Source organism: Mytilus edulis, chromosome 13, assembly GCF_963676685.1.
Source record: "Mytilus edulis chromosome 13, xbMytEdul2.2, whole genome shotgun sequence".
NCBI classification, from domain to species: Eukaryota; Metazoa; Mollusca; class Bivalvia; order Mytilida; family Mytilidae; genus Mytilus; species Mytilus edulis.
The window spans coordinates 43547701-43566012 of record NC_092356.1 but is presented as its reverse complement, the minus strand read 5'-3'; the positions used below and the strand labels follow the sequence as shown (position 1 = coordinate 43566012).

Sequence of the window (18312 nt, the reverse complement as noted above, 5' to 3'; positions counted from 1 at the left end):
AAGTCAGTTTATGATCAAATGCGTCATTATTGAAATTTTTAACTTGATCAAAATGTCAAAAATGTAACTTTGTATAATTCAGTATGTCCCTCTCTTCAATATTGGTTCATCATGAGCCATCAAGCTGAACAGAGTATTTTAGTATTTTAAATTCTCTATGTATTTAACAAGTTCCCAAGCTTTATGTGAATATTATAAAGATATCATCATCAAAGTCAATTTTATTTCAGCTACAGCTGCGCAGAAGCCTTTTTTTTTAGACAGAATTAGAGTTATAGCACATTTGTTTGGTCCTACGCTGTACGTGTTAAACCAAAAATTCGTAACCTGTTAACTAGACTAAGTACTGAATAATAACAGATCCTCCCATTTTGGCTTTAGACAGGTTCTTAACTATTCAATTATTTTATATAGGTATAAAAAGACATAGATTGTGTATAAATAAACTCATCATAGATACCAGAATGTTCACTCCTGGTCAAAGTCCAAGTTTTTTGGGGTTTTTTTTTGCAAAGCTAGAGGCTTTAATTGTATTTGCATTCGTGATGTCATGCGGAATTGATGTTTAAAGTCCAAAACATTCTAAATTCTGATAAATAAACTATGTTCATGCATTATTTTGATCATTATAAAAAATAGTTACATAAAATAGATCAGGTTGATCGAGGAAATCGTTCTTGAATAAGATTTTTGTAGTTATGTCACCGAAATATATGTTGTTTATTAGCTCACCTGGCCTAAAAGGCCATGTGAGCTTTTCTCATCACTTGGCGTCCGTCGTCGTCGTCGTCGTCGTCGTCGTCGTCGTCGTCGTCTGTCGTCGTTAACAATTTTTCAAACATCTTCTCCTCTGAAACTACTGAATGGATTTGAATGAAACTGAACATGATTGTTCCTTAGTATATCCTGCACAAAATGTGCGCTTCGATTTTTGATCCGTCAAAAAACATGGCCGCCGTTACTTAAAATAGAACATAGGGGTCAAATGCAGTTTTTGGCTTATATCTCAAAAACGAAAGCATTAAGAGCAAATCTGACATGGGGTAAAAATGTTCATTAGGTCAAGATCTATCAGCCCTGAAATTTTCAGATGAATCAAACAAACCATTGTTGGGTTGCTGCCACTTAATTGGTAATTTTAAGGAAATTTTGCAGTTTTTGGTCATTATCTTGAATATTATTATAGATAAAGATAAACTGTAAACAGCAAAAAAGATCAGCAAAGTAAGATCTACAAATAAGTTAATATGACCAAAATTGTCAATTGACCCCTTAAGGGGTTATTGTCCTTTAATGACAATTTTTCACAATTTGTTCATCATATTTGCTAACTTTAAAAAATCTTCTCCTCTGAAACTACTGAATGGATTTGGTTAAAACTTAGCATGGTTGTTCCTTAGATTATCCTGCACAAAGTGTGTGCTTTGATTTTTGATCCGTCAAAAAACATGGCCGCCGTTACTTAAAATAGAACATAGGGGTCAAATGCAGTTTTTGGCTTATATCTCAAAAACGAAAGCATTAAGAGCAAATCTGACATAGAGTAAAAATGTTCATTAGGTCAATATCTATCAGCCCTGAAATTTTCAGATGAATCAAACATCCAATTGTTGGGTTGCTGCCACTTAATTGGTAATTTTAAGGAAATTTTGCAGTTTTTGGTCATTATCTTGAATATTATTATAGATAAAGATAAACTGTAAACAGCAAATATGATCAGCAAAGTAAGATCTACAAATAAGTCAATTTGACCAAAATTGTCAATTGACCTCTTTAGGAGTTATTGCCCTTTAAAGACTTTTTTCACAATTTGTTCATCATGTTGACTTACTTTAAAAAATCTTCTCTTATGAAACTGCTGTATCAATTTCAGCCAAACTTAGGCTAAATGAGTTTCAGAGTTTCAGAGTATCTAGTATAAATTTTATATTTCATTTCCTTGTATGTCAAGAAACATAGCTCCTATGGCTAAAATAGAACATAGGAGAAAATGATTTTTTTTTGCTTTTGAAGAAAATAGGACGATTCAAAGAACATTTAAATAAATTGAAAAGCCAAAATAATCATTGATGAGAGATTAAACCAAAAAAATTCAGGTGAGCGATTCAGGCTCTTGAGAGCCTCTTGTTATATTTAAATGCAAACACGATAGTAGAGGAGCAATATGTGTTACGGTCTGTGTGTCCGTTTGTTCGTCCGTTCGTTTGTCTGTCCCGCCTCTGGTTGAAATTTTTGGTCAAGGTAGTTTTTGATGAAGTTGAAGTCCAATCAACATAAATATTAGTACACCTGCCCCTATGATATGATCTTTCTAATTGTAATGCGAAATTAGAGTTTTGATCCCAATTTTACAGTCCACTGAACATAGCAAATAATACTGCGGATGGGGCATCCATATACCATGAACATATTCCTTTTTTATTTTCCTTTCGATTCCTGATTTAGTACTGATGAAAGATGAAAGACAGTTCAAGAGTGAGCGAATTATAACAACTTAAATTTAATATAATTTAACTCGGGAATAAATATTTGGCTGCAATGTTCTCGTTCTTTACATAATTACATTAGATGTATGTTTCATTATAATATTTAATTCTGATTGGCTAACTGCACATCACGTGTTATTCCGTAAGCAGTTGCAATGCTCAATACAACTTTTCACTCATGATAACACGTGCTCCAACAATAAAGTGCACAGGTGAATTAAATAATAAAATATATAAAATTCGTGTTTTCATGATCATAGCTAAAAAAATGTAATTATAAGTATTGAATGCTTCTTTTTGTAACTTTATAGGGTTGTAAAAGCGTTGACCGTGCGTACATTTTTAGAATGAAGCGCTTCCGCGCTTCATACAAAATGTACTTCGGTCAACGCTTTTACACCCCAATAAATTTACAAAAAGAAGCATTCAATTCTTAAATATGTTATTTCTATGTTTTGTTAGCAAGGAGTCATAACCCGATGTCTATGAGTATAAGGTGGTGACCATATAATATTCGCAGGCGAGAAGATGATTTTGGAAATAATCATTTTGGCCTGGTAAAAAAGGAAAATTGCCCTTGCCAATAGCAAGAGCAAGATGATAATCAATACCAAAAATTATACAGGAATTTGGGTCTTCTAAATGAATATATAATATCGTGCGTCAAGTCAAATATAACAGTTTCAGAAAAAAAAAAGATAGATGAAAATTTGGAAAGGATATCGGAATTGAATAAATGCATTTAAAGATTACATTTTTTTGTTTAAGCCTTTGTAAGCTTGTTATATGATTCATATATGACATAAGAGATATGGGTGGATTCCAAATGAGACAAGTTTGCAATATAGTTCAACAATGTTCAAAATGACGCGGATTTGAACAAGTGTTCAACCTTTTAAACAATGATCTAAGATTAAAGTAAGCTTTAAAAGTGCACGAAAACAAAATCTTAATTGTTTGGTTATACTTTACCAATCATTCACAATTACGTAACAAGCTTATATATTCATTGAATAAATTAAAACAGCAAAAAAAAAACGTGTCTGGCTCGAATTAACACGTGACATTAAACATAACGCAATGTAATTAAATTTTGGATGTAATGTGACTTCTGATTAGCTGACAGTGTTTTGTCTATCAGCTTTTTGTCATGTGACCGTTTCATCATCAACGTTTTTCATGATTTACTCTGCTTTAAAATTAAAATTGAAATTAGAACTAATTTATCAGGTATTACTGTAATATTTTTTCCTGTCTTTTCGAAATAACATAACAATGTGAAGCAAACTTTAAAATATCACGCTTCGCGGTTTATTCAGTGTGCACCACATTTTTTTATGTTATTTCTTCATAGAAAGAAAAATATATTACAGTCTTTCCTTAAGTAACATATGTTATCAATCCCCCTTTTTGATGAAAGTCCGTATTGTCCATCACTCTTGATGAAGTGTTTTCTGTTCGTAAACGTCTTCTCATTTCTTTGATTTGTCTCGTTGATTTAATTTGCCTTTTTCATAAATTGTTATCTTTTTTTGATTTTCCCGATTGCATTTATGGCAGAATATCTTGGTAAACGAATATAATAAAATTGAGAATGGAAATGGGGAATGTGCCAAAGAGACAACAACCCGACCATAGAAAAAACAACAGCAGAAGGTCACCAACAGGTCTTCAATGTAGCGAGAAATTCCCGCACCCGGAGGCGTCCTTCAACTGACCCCTAAACAAATATATACTTGTTCAGTGATAATGAACGCCATACTAATTTCCAAATTGTACACAAGAAACTAAAATTAAAATAATACAAGACTAACTAAGGCCAGAGGTATTAATGTGCATGTAATAGGCAGTTACGTCAATTCGTTTGAAGTATTCAAGTGACACATAATAAAAACAATATTTGTCATACAGTTGACAAAAACGTACCATTGATATTTAAGACATATTTCCCATAATCAAATTGCCAGCAAGATCTGAATCTGTTTCGCACGAATGATGGAATTACATACTTACGGACGTCAATAGTTGACTTTCAATTGTAAATTAAGCCGGATAATGAATATATCAATAATTGGCGTTAATATACATAATTCTTATTCAACGAGACTTGCTCAATAGTGCCTTAAAAATGTTTTTCTCAAGAAATAAAGGCAATAGTAATATACCGCTGTTCAAAAGTCATATTAAAATCGATTGAAAGAAAACAAATCGGGTTACAAACTAAAACTGAGGGAAACACATCCATTATACGAGGAAATTTAATCAAAGAAACAACAGCACACTATAGTGCAACTAAGCATAAACGACAATCCAACATACATAAAAACAAAGTATTAGAGAAACACGGAAACAAACAAGTTCGATGTGTTTCGTTTGGTACATTTGTTGGTGGAGAGTCATTATTTCAAGAGTAAAACATTCAAACTATCGGATATCGCGTATTTATTCATTACCCATAATTCTTACATGAACTTGACCAAACCAAATGCATTAAGGAGAACATTGTTTCGCTTTTTTTTAGTTTGCATTCTTCGTCGCGAAATACTGTTCAACCTTATTGCAAATTTTAAACAACCCCTTTGTCGCCCTAAATATGTAAGAATTTAGGTAAAGGTAGATTATCTGTCAGAGTGCATCTGTAAATATTGGGCACAAAACTAGTTCATCTAAAGTGTTGATTTATAAATAATGTTATCTGTCCTTTATCGTTCAAATTATAAGGACCCCTTCAAAACCACTGACGTTTAACCTAGTAAAATTGTACTTTTAAGCAGAACAAAATATATCAATTGTACCATTTGTTTATTAACATATTTTAATTGAAAAAAGCAGCAAGAAGAAAAATAAAAAAATAAAAGATAAAATTCGACATTCTTCAAAACTGTTTTGAATAAGAAACTAACTAATTTCCTTACAATTAACACCTTCAAATTGAATCTTATTTCTCCTGCCTATAACTTTCATGACATAAAATAGGTCGAATGCTAACACAAAAATCCTGACATAAATGATGTTTTGACACAAAAAGCTTCTATTGTTTTACTGTATGAACACTCATTATGGATAATCTGCATTTTCAGCGGGAACTAGTGTATAAAACGAATAGCAACAATACAAATTGAGTTATGATGTACAATCAGAAAATTTAAGGCTGTTACATATTTATTTATCGCTCTGGTATTCAGACATACAGATAAACATTATCATTGTCGAATTCTTAGTCTCGTGATTTAGATTATTTGTATTTATCAATCAAAAGTCAATAAGGTCATTTAACGTTCAATGAGTAAGAATTCTGATTACAAAAAATATCCGTAAGTTCCTTCCAATTGAGCTCTTTAATGTCAGGCACATTGTTAGCGATATAAAGTTCACTTAGTCTAGAAAGCGGTAAATAACAATAAAAAAGCTGAGATTTATATAACATGATAAAGGATTAGTATGTTCTGCATTATTAACAAACAAGAAAGGAATAGACTGTATGAGTTTTGAGTAAAACTTCCCAAAGTACAATACGCAATTTACCCATGAATACTCCAAAAATTAAAAAGGTAGACCATGACGGTTCAGGAAAAAACCTAAAACATATGCAATTGATTTATTGCATAAAATCTATCTGACTAAATTTGCCCCCCCCCCCAAAAAAAAAATAATGTTAAATTCTTCCGAATGATTCATTGAACAAAATACTCTTTCACAGTTGTAAAAATTTGGGCAGATATGAATTCATATGCTGCTGCAATTTATTTTCTTGTTTCTTTTTCAATTCATCTATTCATCTATTGATTTTTTTAAACTTTACAAGGCTTATGTGTCACATGAATACAATTGTTTTGATACTCGTACTAAAACTTGAACATAATCATTTATCTTAAGGAACTGAAATATAGGTTAAACGTTTTGTTGAACTACTGACAGGATATCTTTTATCTTTTTGTCACAAGAAGGCAGCTGATGCTCATTTGACATAATTTCTTAAGAGATATTTTTATCTGTTGTTTACATTTTATAAGTTCGTGTATATGGAAGTTGGTTAGATAACAATGCATATTACTTCGATAGTTCTTTTGTCCGTTGTAACCGATAATTTAAACGGCATAATTTTAAAAGAAAGAAAAAAGACCTCAATAAACTTTATATACGTTTTTTTTTTATTCCTGTGAACAAAATCTTAAATTCAGCTGGATTTATTTACAAGCAAATATATCTACTTTTCATACTGATCAACTTCCGAAGAAAAATCTCCAAGCTTTCCTTATGTGCCAAGTTTGATTGCCGAGTTGAAGAGATTCAGTCCTTGCTTGGAAATTGACTTGTAATAAACCGAGTTAATGTCATGAGTAAGCTAGCAACCCGAATTCTCAAGTTCACAAGGCTAAAGTACAACATGAAATGGTCTATAATCAGGAAGCGGGTTTTTGAATGAAAATTTTTTACATTTATATTTATGTTTACAAGTACGCTCTCAGTGTGTTTTTACGTTGTTGTCGCTATTGTATTTTACATAATATAACAAATCAAGTTCGTCCAACAAAAGCAGTATACCCCCCTTTTTCTCCCAATTGTCAATAACTTGCATCAAATAACCCTTAAAGTTTATCCAAATATCATGTATGGCTAATGTCAAATAAGCTGACGCAAACAGTTTTAACAACTTATACAAAATCTGACTCGACTAGCCAAGAGTCTTTTTGATGTAAATATCACTCTAAGTCATTCAAGCTTTTCGACATAAAGTAAATGAAATGAAGACAAAACAGACATCAACAAGTACACATTTTTTTGTTTAGGTACTGAATCCCGACTCCGGGTGCGGGATGTTCTCGTTTGTGTTGAAGACCCATTGGTGGCTTTCTGCTGATTTTGGACTTTCGATTTAGTCTTAGATGCATGATTTTTTTAATAGTTGTTAGTGGCTTTGAACTAGATGTCAGACAACTGCGAGTACTCTCAAATCTGTTCCTAGTGTCTTTTTGTTGTTGGGCTGAACAAGTACCCGGCCACGTCCACTTGTGTTTTTGTCCATCTGATGAGTTAAGCCTTTTTCAACTGATTTTTATAGTTCGTTCTTATGTTGTACTGTTATACCACTGTCCCAGGTTAGGGGGAGGGTTGGGATCCCGCTAACATGTTTAACCCCGCCACATTATGTATGAATGTGCCTGTCCCAAGTCAGGAGCCTGTAATTCAGTGGTTGTCGTTTGTTTATATGTTACATATTTATTTTTCGTTCATTTTATGTACATAAATAAGACCGTTAGTTTTCTCGTTTGAATTGTTTTACATTGTCATTTCGGGGCCTTTTATAGCTGACTATGCGGTAAGGGCTTTGCTCATTATTTAAAGCCATACGGTGACCTATAGTTGTTAATTTTTGTGTCATTTTGGTCTCTTGTTGACAGTTGTCTCATTGGCAATCATACCACATCTTCTTTTTTTATATTTGATATGATTTATGTCTGTTTGGCATATCCCCCATTTCCATTCTCAATATTATTAAAAGGTCAGCAGACGACTTTTAATACGTCAACCGATTAACTTATTCATTTATCAAATTGTATCAAAATATGAGATATTAAGCTCTTCGTTTGAATTTATAACCTAGAATCAAACCAAATATTCCTATCTCTAGATTATACATAAATATCTTTACCGAGGATTAGGTTAGGGTGTAGATACTATATATAGTGTTTATCAGATTAAGCACTGTCAGCCTGAGAGTATACGGATTAGAACCCAAACAAACCTATGGTCAAACGAGGTGAATAGAGTACATACATTTCTGTGATTCATATATGTATATGCGTTTCATATTCTGGCGGTTTTTTTTATTCGTTTTGTTTTGTTTTTGTTTTCAAATTTATAAACCCTGCTATTTTAAAAGCCGTATTTTCATTTTATATTTTGTTCGCATTCCACATCTAATCTGTGAGAAATTGCTGCAAAGCAGTTGTAAAATAAAGACTGTTTAAATAATGTATGAAAAATAAATGAACAAAGATAACGAACTTTATATATATTTTTTTTAATCATCCCATCGGATAATAATTTAGAACACAAAAAGAATTATTTTTGGTAACTATGTGACATTTTGAACGGTTACTTTTCTTAAATGCAGAGACCCCATATATTTGTTGCAATAGGAAACGGTTATTTGACATTGATTGCTTTATCGTTTTATCGAAATTGAAAAATGAAATCAGAAATAAAAGTACGGTCAAATGATCCGTACAGCTAGTTCTCTGAATACTTTAAAAAATTCATAATAAATATACATGTGCAATCATGTAATGTATTAAATTTTAAATTGTCCTGCATATGGCTGAAGTATTTGCCATTGAATGATATGCAACCACCAATCAATCAATATATTTTGAAAGCCCCAGGTATTGAATCTGCAGAGTAACTCACAATAAAACTCATCAAATAGTTTAACATATAAAAAAAAGTAACTGACTATAAAGAAACGTAACGAATCAATTTCTTCATCTGTTTGATATACTTTCGGAATTTCGGTATAAATCAATAATGTACTTCTGAAAGTATATCAATGGCACCAATAGTGTAAAAAAAAAACAAGAAATAGTTTAATGTCGAATGTACAATCTTGATTCAATAATAGTGATGATATGACAATAATACATGTCCCTTAGGCTCCCAAAAATAACAACATCAAATACACGTGTCTAGAATCAAATATTTTTTTCAGTTTGTACCTAAATAAGGTATTTGAACATAATAATACGCACATAATTTATGGGGGGAAAAAGAAGATAATATGCATTGTTATATATCGAATAAATACACAGCCATGGCTAAACACAAAAGATGTAAAGACTCAGCAAAGTATAGCTTTAACCCATATGGATAAGTTTTTTTATATAGGTATGTGTGAAAGGAGATGTTGGATACATGGATATGACACAACAACCCAACAACAAAATAAAGATCAAATGAAACTTAAGACTAAATAAATTAAATGATCTTTAACAATTGACACATATCGTTATCGTGTTTATGTGGTCTTAGTTCTAATGAAATTAAGAGAGTCTGCTAAGAATAGTCTTAACACTGAAGTCTTGTTTACATGCACCCGTTAATCAAACGATATAAAATATAAAAGCTTTGACACTCACATATCTATACAAACATTCTTCCGAATATATAGAAAACAACAAAAGAGGGGAACGCAGGCGCGGATCCAGCCATTATAAAAAGGGGGGTTCTCAACCCAGAGTAAAGGGGGGTTCCAACTATATGCTCCCATTCAAATGCATTGATCGGCCAAAAAAAAGGGGGGGTTCCAACCCCCGGACACCCCCCCCCCCCCCCCTGGATCCGCCACTGGAACGATACCAAACGGAGATAAAAAAAAATAAAAAATAAAGACTGAACAAAACAGACCCAAACAAAAGCAGGGGGTAATCTCAAGTGATGCACATCACTTTGATAGCATCACATACTTAGAAGTACGTTCAACTAGTAGCATATATTTTGACAGCAGTTTAATTTATCTTAAGTGCATGTTCCGAAAAGTAGTATGTGACGTTATTCAAGTCTTTTGATATCTGCGTATTAAAATCAAAATCTTTATATCAATAGTACATGTAACCGTTCAAAGTCCATATCAAAGAATTTTAATAAAAAATCATATTATACTACATTCCGTACTCCATTTGTAGTATCGAGGTTATGTTGGTATTATATGCCTGTTTACGTGACCTACAATAACATAGAAGATCTATAAACTAGTACATTCGATCGGTAGGGCCTGACAATGTGGACTTTGTACCAGACCAGGGATCGCTTCTGACGTAATATTTACCTAATTCTGTTTTTTAAACGTTTTGTTTAGCAATCCTAATGATTTTTTTTCTCTTTTACATTTTAAGGTGGTACCAAAAACCTTCACAAAAATTAATCATTGGCTCGTTTAATTTTCATAAAATGTTGACAAAATGTTGGCTTTGGCCATATAACAAAAATATAAAAATTAAAAAAAAAATTGAATCACACAGTTCATCGGAAAATGTCCGTTAGACAAATGTCCACAGACCACAATTAATTCCTATATCAGTTCTTTATTTTTGCACTTGGCCTAATCACTCATTCCAAATCAAAATCAGTTAAAATACAACATCCAAAAATTTATTTCACCTCTCTTCATTCATTTCCACCAAAAAAAATCTAAGAAATGAGTGAGGAAGGGAAAGAAAAAAAATTAAGGAAAACTACACTCTAATTAAAAGGAAAAGCGGGGTCATTAATTGTGGTCTTGGGCCAAATAGCAGTTTGACAAATACCAATTTTGATCATTGAGAAGCTTAATATTTCCCGAACAATAGAACGTAATTAAAACGTTTAGCTAATTTTTACAGAGTTAACTCCCTTTAGTGTTATGTGCCACCTTTACTGTGTATAACGTCCTTTTCCGAACAATCTTCTCAATTTGTCTCTGTTTTAAGCCAAACAACTGGACAAGCTATTATGACAAAATAGCGACATAAAGCATATAACATTAATTCGTCCCCACCTTTCTCTTGTGTATCTGTCAGCTGCCAATGTTGACAAAATATACAAAAAAATGATTCAGTAACATAATGACTATAAGGTGTATGTTTTAACCTTGACGTATATGGTAATTGAATTAAATGTTATAACATATGCGCATTTGCGTAATTACATGTCATAACAAACATGATTGACCTTAAAGTGATATTTTCTGCCCCTGGGGTACCAAATTGACAACATCACGGATACAACAATTGGAACAGTAAAATGATTTAATAATTTAACAAACATTATTATTTCTTGTCAATTATTATTTTTTTAATTACTAGGTAATTTGTTTTTCAATATTCCAATAATTCTTGAGACGACTGTTTCCAGTTGTCAGGGGAGAACAACATTCACTGCCTGCGAGGGTCTTGCACGGTCGGTTAGATGGGTAAGGTTCTAATTCAGCATAATGGAAGACAGTGTGTGTTTAATTGCAATGAATGGGAGCATTGTAAACATAAATAATAAAAAAAAAAAAACAGATATAGGGATCACCGAAAAAGTAAGACGATTAATCATTGACGTCAAAATAAGAAATTTGAATACTATAACTGAACTATATACGTACTTAAGTTTTCTTACTAACGCCCTTTATTTGCGCTTATTTATTTAGAAGTCTTAACATCTCATTGTATCTCACTTGTATCCAAAGTAAAGGTAAACTTTTATATAAACCAAATGAAAATACCGGTGTGTGTCAAAACACTACTACCTCCTCCTTCAAATCTAAGTTAAACTTTCATGGTATTCTAATGAAAATACAAGTTTATGGCTAAATATTACTGCTCTCCCATCAAAATATTAGTAAAAAAAACCACTTACTTTTTAGAGCCCAAGGAGAAATCTCAACCATTGAATCAACAAAGTCCATTGCATCTCCATAGCATACATCGTTGACTGTATCTTCAGAAGACAGTGGCAGGACATCTCGAATACTACCCCCTCTCAGAATATCCTGAATCATATGGATCTTACTAATGTTTGCAATTACATTTGTGACCACTTCATTTTGGTTTTTCTGTAAGTCTTTCAGTGTATAGTTCAGATTTCCGAAACTTTCTTCCACATATTTAGTGACTACTGCTTGGATATGCTGGTAACGTGGATCAGCCATCACAACGGGGTACTCCTGTGCAAGGAATCCAAGGCCCATTAACAAAGCGGTTGAGTCCTTACCTCTAAGTTTATCAATGACAGGTTTAGCTGCTTGCATCGACCTCAAAAGCATTCGTTCTTTTTTAGTGTACTGCAGTACGCCCATGACAAGCAATGTTGAATTTTGTTCTGCAAGAGCAGGGCCGTCTACGTTCTTTTCTTTTAAAAAGGTATTATAGCCTAAAGTAAGCTCTTGTGTGACAATACCTTTAATTTTTATAAAAGAAGGATCTTTCCATACGACAGGAGCCATTCCAATAAGATAGTTCACCACAGCGATAAATACTGTAGAATCATTTCCGCGCACTTCATCAATGACTGGTTTCCCGCTTTGAATGCTACGTTGTAAAAGTCTGACAACGTCAAGATGCTTCAGCACATCCATAGCCGCTTTGTTTGTGAATGATCCATTCTCATTCTTAAAAGCAGTGACATTTTTCGAAAAGTCGGATTTGCTGTAAGCCTTAGAAATTTCATCAGTTATGTCATGTGTTATATTTTGGAAAACTTCATTTCTCATCAAAACTGGAATATTGTCAAGAATGTAATTATACATACTGTTTTTAGTCTGCTGGTCCATAGAGGTTCCCGTACTAGTACCACCCCCACTACTTGCCAGTGCGGCCGCGGCTTCCCCTATTTTCCATAGTTGTCGTGTCAGATTCGGATTTTTCACTAAGACATCAGCAATGTAGTACGGCTTCTCCTCGTCCTTAACTTCAGAACTTCCGTGAACAGCAGCAGACGTAAACAAAACGTTAACAGTCAAACAGAGAAACATACACAACAAACAGGCATTAACATATGCCATTTCTGGCTTTATTTTTTTCCCCGGAAAAAACCTTTATGAAATTAATTAAATAACTTTTCACAATGAAAAATTAATATTCATTTCTTTTTACAACGTTAATCGAAAATTTTGTAGCTTTGGCGAACTTTTTCCACAAGTAAATAACGATCAGCTGTTAGCTGTCAAATGGTATGAAAATAAGATTGTGTAAGATTTGTTTATAAACAGATAAAAATGACAAAGCAATTCGGACCGTCCATTGCGCATGTCAGCAATAATGGACTTTGTTTTGTGGGTGACATCGTTACACGGTAACACCTCCACAACAAAGATATTTGAATGATATTGAAAATTTCTTGATTTAAAATTAGTACAAATATTCAGATAATCACAAAATCAATCACCTAACCATAACTAAGAACTATAGATAACTTTTTGTTTCCTTGTCAACACTTAGTCTAGATCCACTTTTTCAATGGTGTTTAACTAAATATATATTTTATCAATATCTTTTTATTAATATATTCAATAAAAAATGGAAAACAAAACGTTTAATAATTTATGGCATCCGAGGCGCTTTTCTGGATTTACCTTCAGCAGGAACGCTCAAAAGCCAAACATTTGAAATCCGAAAATGGATAAGTACCGAAAATCGTTGAAGAGCTATATGTTAAAAATACATGAAATAGATAACCAAATTCATTTATTATTATTATTATTATTATTATTATTATTATACAGTATTTATAACAGCACATTATATAATATTAAAATTACCGTAAGCGCTTTACAATATATATTCATTCACATATATAAGAATTAACAATAAAATATGAAAGCCCATGTTTAAAACTTCTAAAACAAAAAGATTTAAAAAATATAGCATAGATAAAACAATAAAATTTATATAAAATGGGCATGATAAAATTAAGGAGATATTGAATCCGTACCAATAAAAGTAAGTTAAAAATTCAAAAAAAGTAATTGCTTAAAAATTCAAAAAGTGCAATGATATAGAAATATTTTAAGAACTATGAAAAGCATGAGTTTTCAGGTTTTTCTTAAAAACGTTCACACAATGGATGTTTCGTAGATCACTTGGTAAATCATTCCACAGAACGGCTGTTCTTTGTCGAATCTTCTTTCCCCATATGTTTTAGTTCTTACACGTGGCGTTGTTAAAATCATGGAATTTTCAGATCTAAGTGCTCGCATTGGTTTGTATATTTGAACGAGTTCTTGTAGGTAGACAGTGCCTCCTCGTGCAAAGCCCTGAACACATACACAAGAAGTTTATACTGGCATCGGTATGTTACAGGCAGCCAATGGAGAGACTTGAGGATTGGTGTTATGTGGTCGTACTTCCTCTTCCTTGAAATGACCCTGCTGTGTTTTGGACTCGTTGTAATCTTTGAATAGATGTTGCTGGGAGTCCATACAGTAATGCGTTCCCATAAACGAGAGGTTACAAGAGAGCATACTAACGTTTTTCATGCTTCTTCTGTAATAAACGGTCGAATTCGTCCAATGTTTCTGATCTGATTGAAACATGATTTTGAAATAGCACTAATTTGTTTGTCCATTGCCAAAGTTTTCTTAAAATAAATGCCTAGGTTTTTTACGCACCCAGCATCACTAACAATGTTTCCACCAAAATTGAGATTCAAGTTTGAAAGGCCCTTCACTCGTTTTTTGGAGCAAACACTATCAGTTCTGTTTTGTCCTCGTTTAATTTTAACATCATCGAGCACATCCACTTGCTAATATCAGCTACGCAAGCCTCAAGTCGCTTTGATATGTTCGTCCAATTATCAAGTGGCTTGAACACGAGACAAACTTGTGTGTCGTCTGCATAAAAGTGATAACTGATGTTATGGCGTTTACATATTTCGCCAATTGGTCTTGAGAAAATGCAATAAAGTTTTGGTCCCAGGACCGATCCTTGAGGAACACCAAAAAGGAGACGAATCTCATCTGAAAGAACAGAACCAATTGCGATTCGTTGAGTCCGCGTCTTGAGATACGACTTAAAACAACAAGGTGCTGTACCGGTTATCCCACAAGAGTATTCCATCCGCTTTATCAGCATAGGATGATCTATAACATCGAAAGCAGCCGATAGGTCTAGCATTAGTAAAACGGCACAACAGTCGTTATCAAGTGTAACAGTGATGTCATGATGGACACGAAGTAATGCTGTCTCGGTCGAATGACACGCACGGCAGGCTGATTGTACATTGTCGTTAAGAGAGTTTGTCGTATAATGGTTTCCAAGGCGGGTCTCAACAACCTTTTTGACTACTTTGGATACAAACGGAAGATTCGAGATTGGTCGATAGTTTTTCAGTACCTATTTGTCTAGACCGGCCTTTTTCAAGAGTGGTCGAACAACTGCAGCCTTGAAAGATGGTGGTACACAACACTGTTCGAGTGACAAGTTCACTATCTTGGTGATGACGGCAGCTAAACTGTTTTAATATCTTTGTCGGAAGTGGATCTAATTCGCATGATTTTGTTTATAATAATTTCAAAATTTATAAAATTTGTTAAATCATGTCAGTACCGAAGCACTGACTACTGAGCTAATGATACCAATATATGATACATTCCTTCGCTTAAGCGTAAGGTTCATGTGGACTGTATGGCTAAAATGGCCGTATTTTCACCTCAAAATTTACTCTGAGTACAGGCAAACCTGTGCATCTGGAAAAGTTTTAAGGCATAGCATGCCCTAGATAAATAGAATTCAAAGGCATTATATGATTTAGAAAATTCATAACTTCACTGGATTTTACCGTACACGTTTTTTCGTCCCTGCAGAAGATGATAAAATTAACCAACAGTTTAGTTTACCTTGATATGGTCCACTCAGGTACACAGTTAAAAGAATCAATTATTATCAGGTATCTATTGTCCATCTATTGTCCAATGTCAATTAATACAGCTCACTTAAAATATTACCTGTGGGGAAGTTCTCAAACCTGTTTCCCAACTTAGTTTATTTTGGGGTTCATTCTCATTTATCCAACTTTTTTAAAATATAGGTAGTACAGCTAAAAAAAAAGTTGGATAGATGAGATCAAAGGTAATCAAGAACAAAGGGTTTTCCAATTAGAGTTTGGTTGAATGACAGGTGAAGAATAAGACTGAAAATTATACCAGGATTAAATTTTCTGTAGTGTTATTAAGCATAGCATGTTAAAATGTGCAACTGACATTTAGTTAATGTAATGTAAATCATTTGAAAGTATTTTTAAGTTATTTAACCGTTAACTAAAATGTGAATTGGATAGAAAAATATCAGTTGCACTTTTATTCATGAAGGGATTTGTCAATGAGATGGAGCTTTTTTTGTATATTAGATCCTCTTCGTTCATTTTTTTCTGTTCTTCTGTCCAAATGATCCAAATAGGACAAAATATAAGTTGAATACGTTTTACTACACAAAGACTGAACAGAACAAAATTCACAAAACATATATGCATACATATATATAAAAAAAGCACACGCAATTCTAGAACAAAGATTATAAAATACTGGCACAGTAATATCAACCGCACACCGTGACTAAATGAATGTTCAGTAGATTCACACAACATACAATGGCATTAAAGAAATGTCCACTATAGATACACACATCATACATTTTTTTTATTAAATCTGTAGCCTGCAACTGCTAGGTAGTGACCTCTGTCATGAGGTATTAGTTGTACTCTTACTTGTGCGTTTGCCATTTGTGCAATAATGAAATTTCGGATTAAATGGCTACATCTATAATACTAAAATTACGAGGTCCAATTTGTCAGCCGTCATCGGGTAAAAACGACAAATCAAAGAATTCAACTCTATATATAACTAATATAGGACAATGGTGTAGATTAAAAATTACACCACTCCAGACCCTTTTTGTTTTCCACATAATTAATATTGCCAATAATTAACAAGTTCCGGGTCTAATCCGATACCGATACCAATAGTATATTCACCTGTTAGCTATTACCTTATCTGTGCGTTCCGCATTTGACAGGCGCACCACCAAACGGTGTATTTAGGATTTTGCTATATACACGGGTCATAATCAAAGGGCTGACACTACTAAATTCAATCATTGTCAAATTGTTCACTATTGTAGCTTTATTCAGCAATCAGCAAGACTTTCTAAGATAACTAATGTAGGACAATGCTGTTGATTAAAAAATACCCCATTCCTGGATAGCCTGGACCTTTTGTTCCAGGTCGACGGGTTCAAACAGAAAGATTTGAAGGCAGAGAAAACTGTGTATCTTATAATCGACATGACTTTATCAGATGACAATACCAATTACTAAAATAAGGCTTAGGCATAGTTATATACTTTAATTCAGTCACGGACCCGCGATATCACGGGTGTGTACTTGTATATACTAACCATGAGCTTAACTAAGAAATATTCTTTATAAAAATAGAGTTCATTCATTCATTCATTCACATGTTTTGGAAAGATTGCTGAGTACTATTCCATAGTTTTAATTTTTAACACTTGGAGATATGTGATTGGGTTGTGAAAAATGTTTAGATTTTTGCATTGATGAGCAAATATGCTGAACACGAACAATGATTAATTTGGTAATCACTTTGAATCAGCACCACAAATAAAAGTTAACAAGTCTAAAAAAAAAGTAATAAACACATCATATTTACTCAATAAAATGTTAATATAAAATTATTATTGATTGTGGGTTTCTTCTGTATAAAAGATTCAATTTATTCAAAATATACTAAATTTTATTCAAAATATACTAAATTTTATTCAAATATAAAATGTAAGAAGTTTACTATAGCCTATATTTTATGTATATATTTTTTAAATAATATAAAAACATACAGGAACAAATTTACTGTCAAATTATAGAAAAAACACCTTATAATTACTAAACAAACAACTCAATAATTAACAAAAATAAAAGTTGGCTAAATGAGAATGCCTTATTTTAAAAAGTTGGATAAATGAGAAGACACCTATTTTGGCACCTTCTGGAGGAATGAAAAAAAGTGCACGGCAAAATCCTGGTTAGTTTTTATTTTTCTAAAACATAAAACATATTTGAAATTTATTTATCTAGGGCATGCTATGCCTGAAAATTTTTACAGATGCGCAGGTTTGCCTGTACTCAGAGTAAATTTTGAGGTGAAAATACGGCTATTTTAGCCATAGGGTCCACATGAACCTTAACAAATGAAGACTGGAGTCCAGTGGAGTTCGTACGGAAGCCGAAAAGTGCAATTCGAAAAAAAATCATTTAAACATTATAATTTAACAAATACTAATCGCGGAAAAACAAT

The 18312-nt window shown here is 32.8% G+C and overlaps 1 protein-coding gene across 1 annotated transcript in view; it reads right to left on the bottom strand.

The window, feature by feature from the left end:
* LOC139502033 (O-acyltransferase like protein-like) overlaps window positions 1-13178 on the bottom strand; it is a 39399-nt gene extending 26221 nt beyond the window's left edge. Inside the window, exon 1 of the mRNA XM_071291356.1 lies at window positions 11868-13178. Coding sequence (XP_071147457.1) covers window positions 11868-13011 — 1144 coding nt within the window. The 5' untranslated portion in view covers window positions 13012-13178. The remainder of the gene's footprint in view (window positions 1-11867) is intronic.
* Window positions 13179-18312: the final 5134 nt, after the last annotated feature.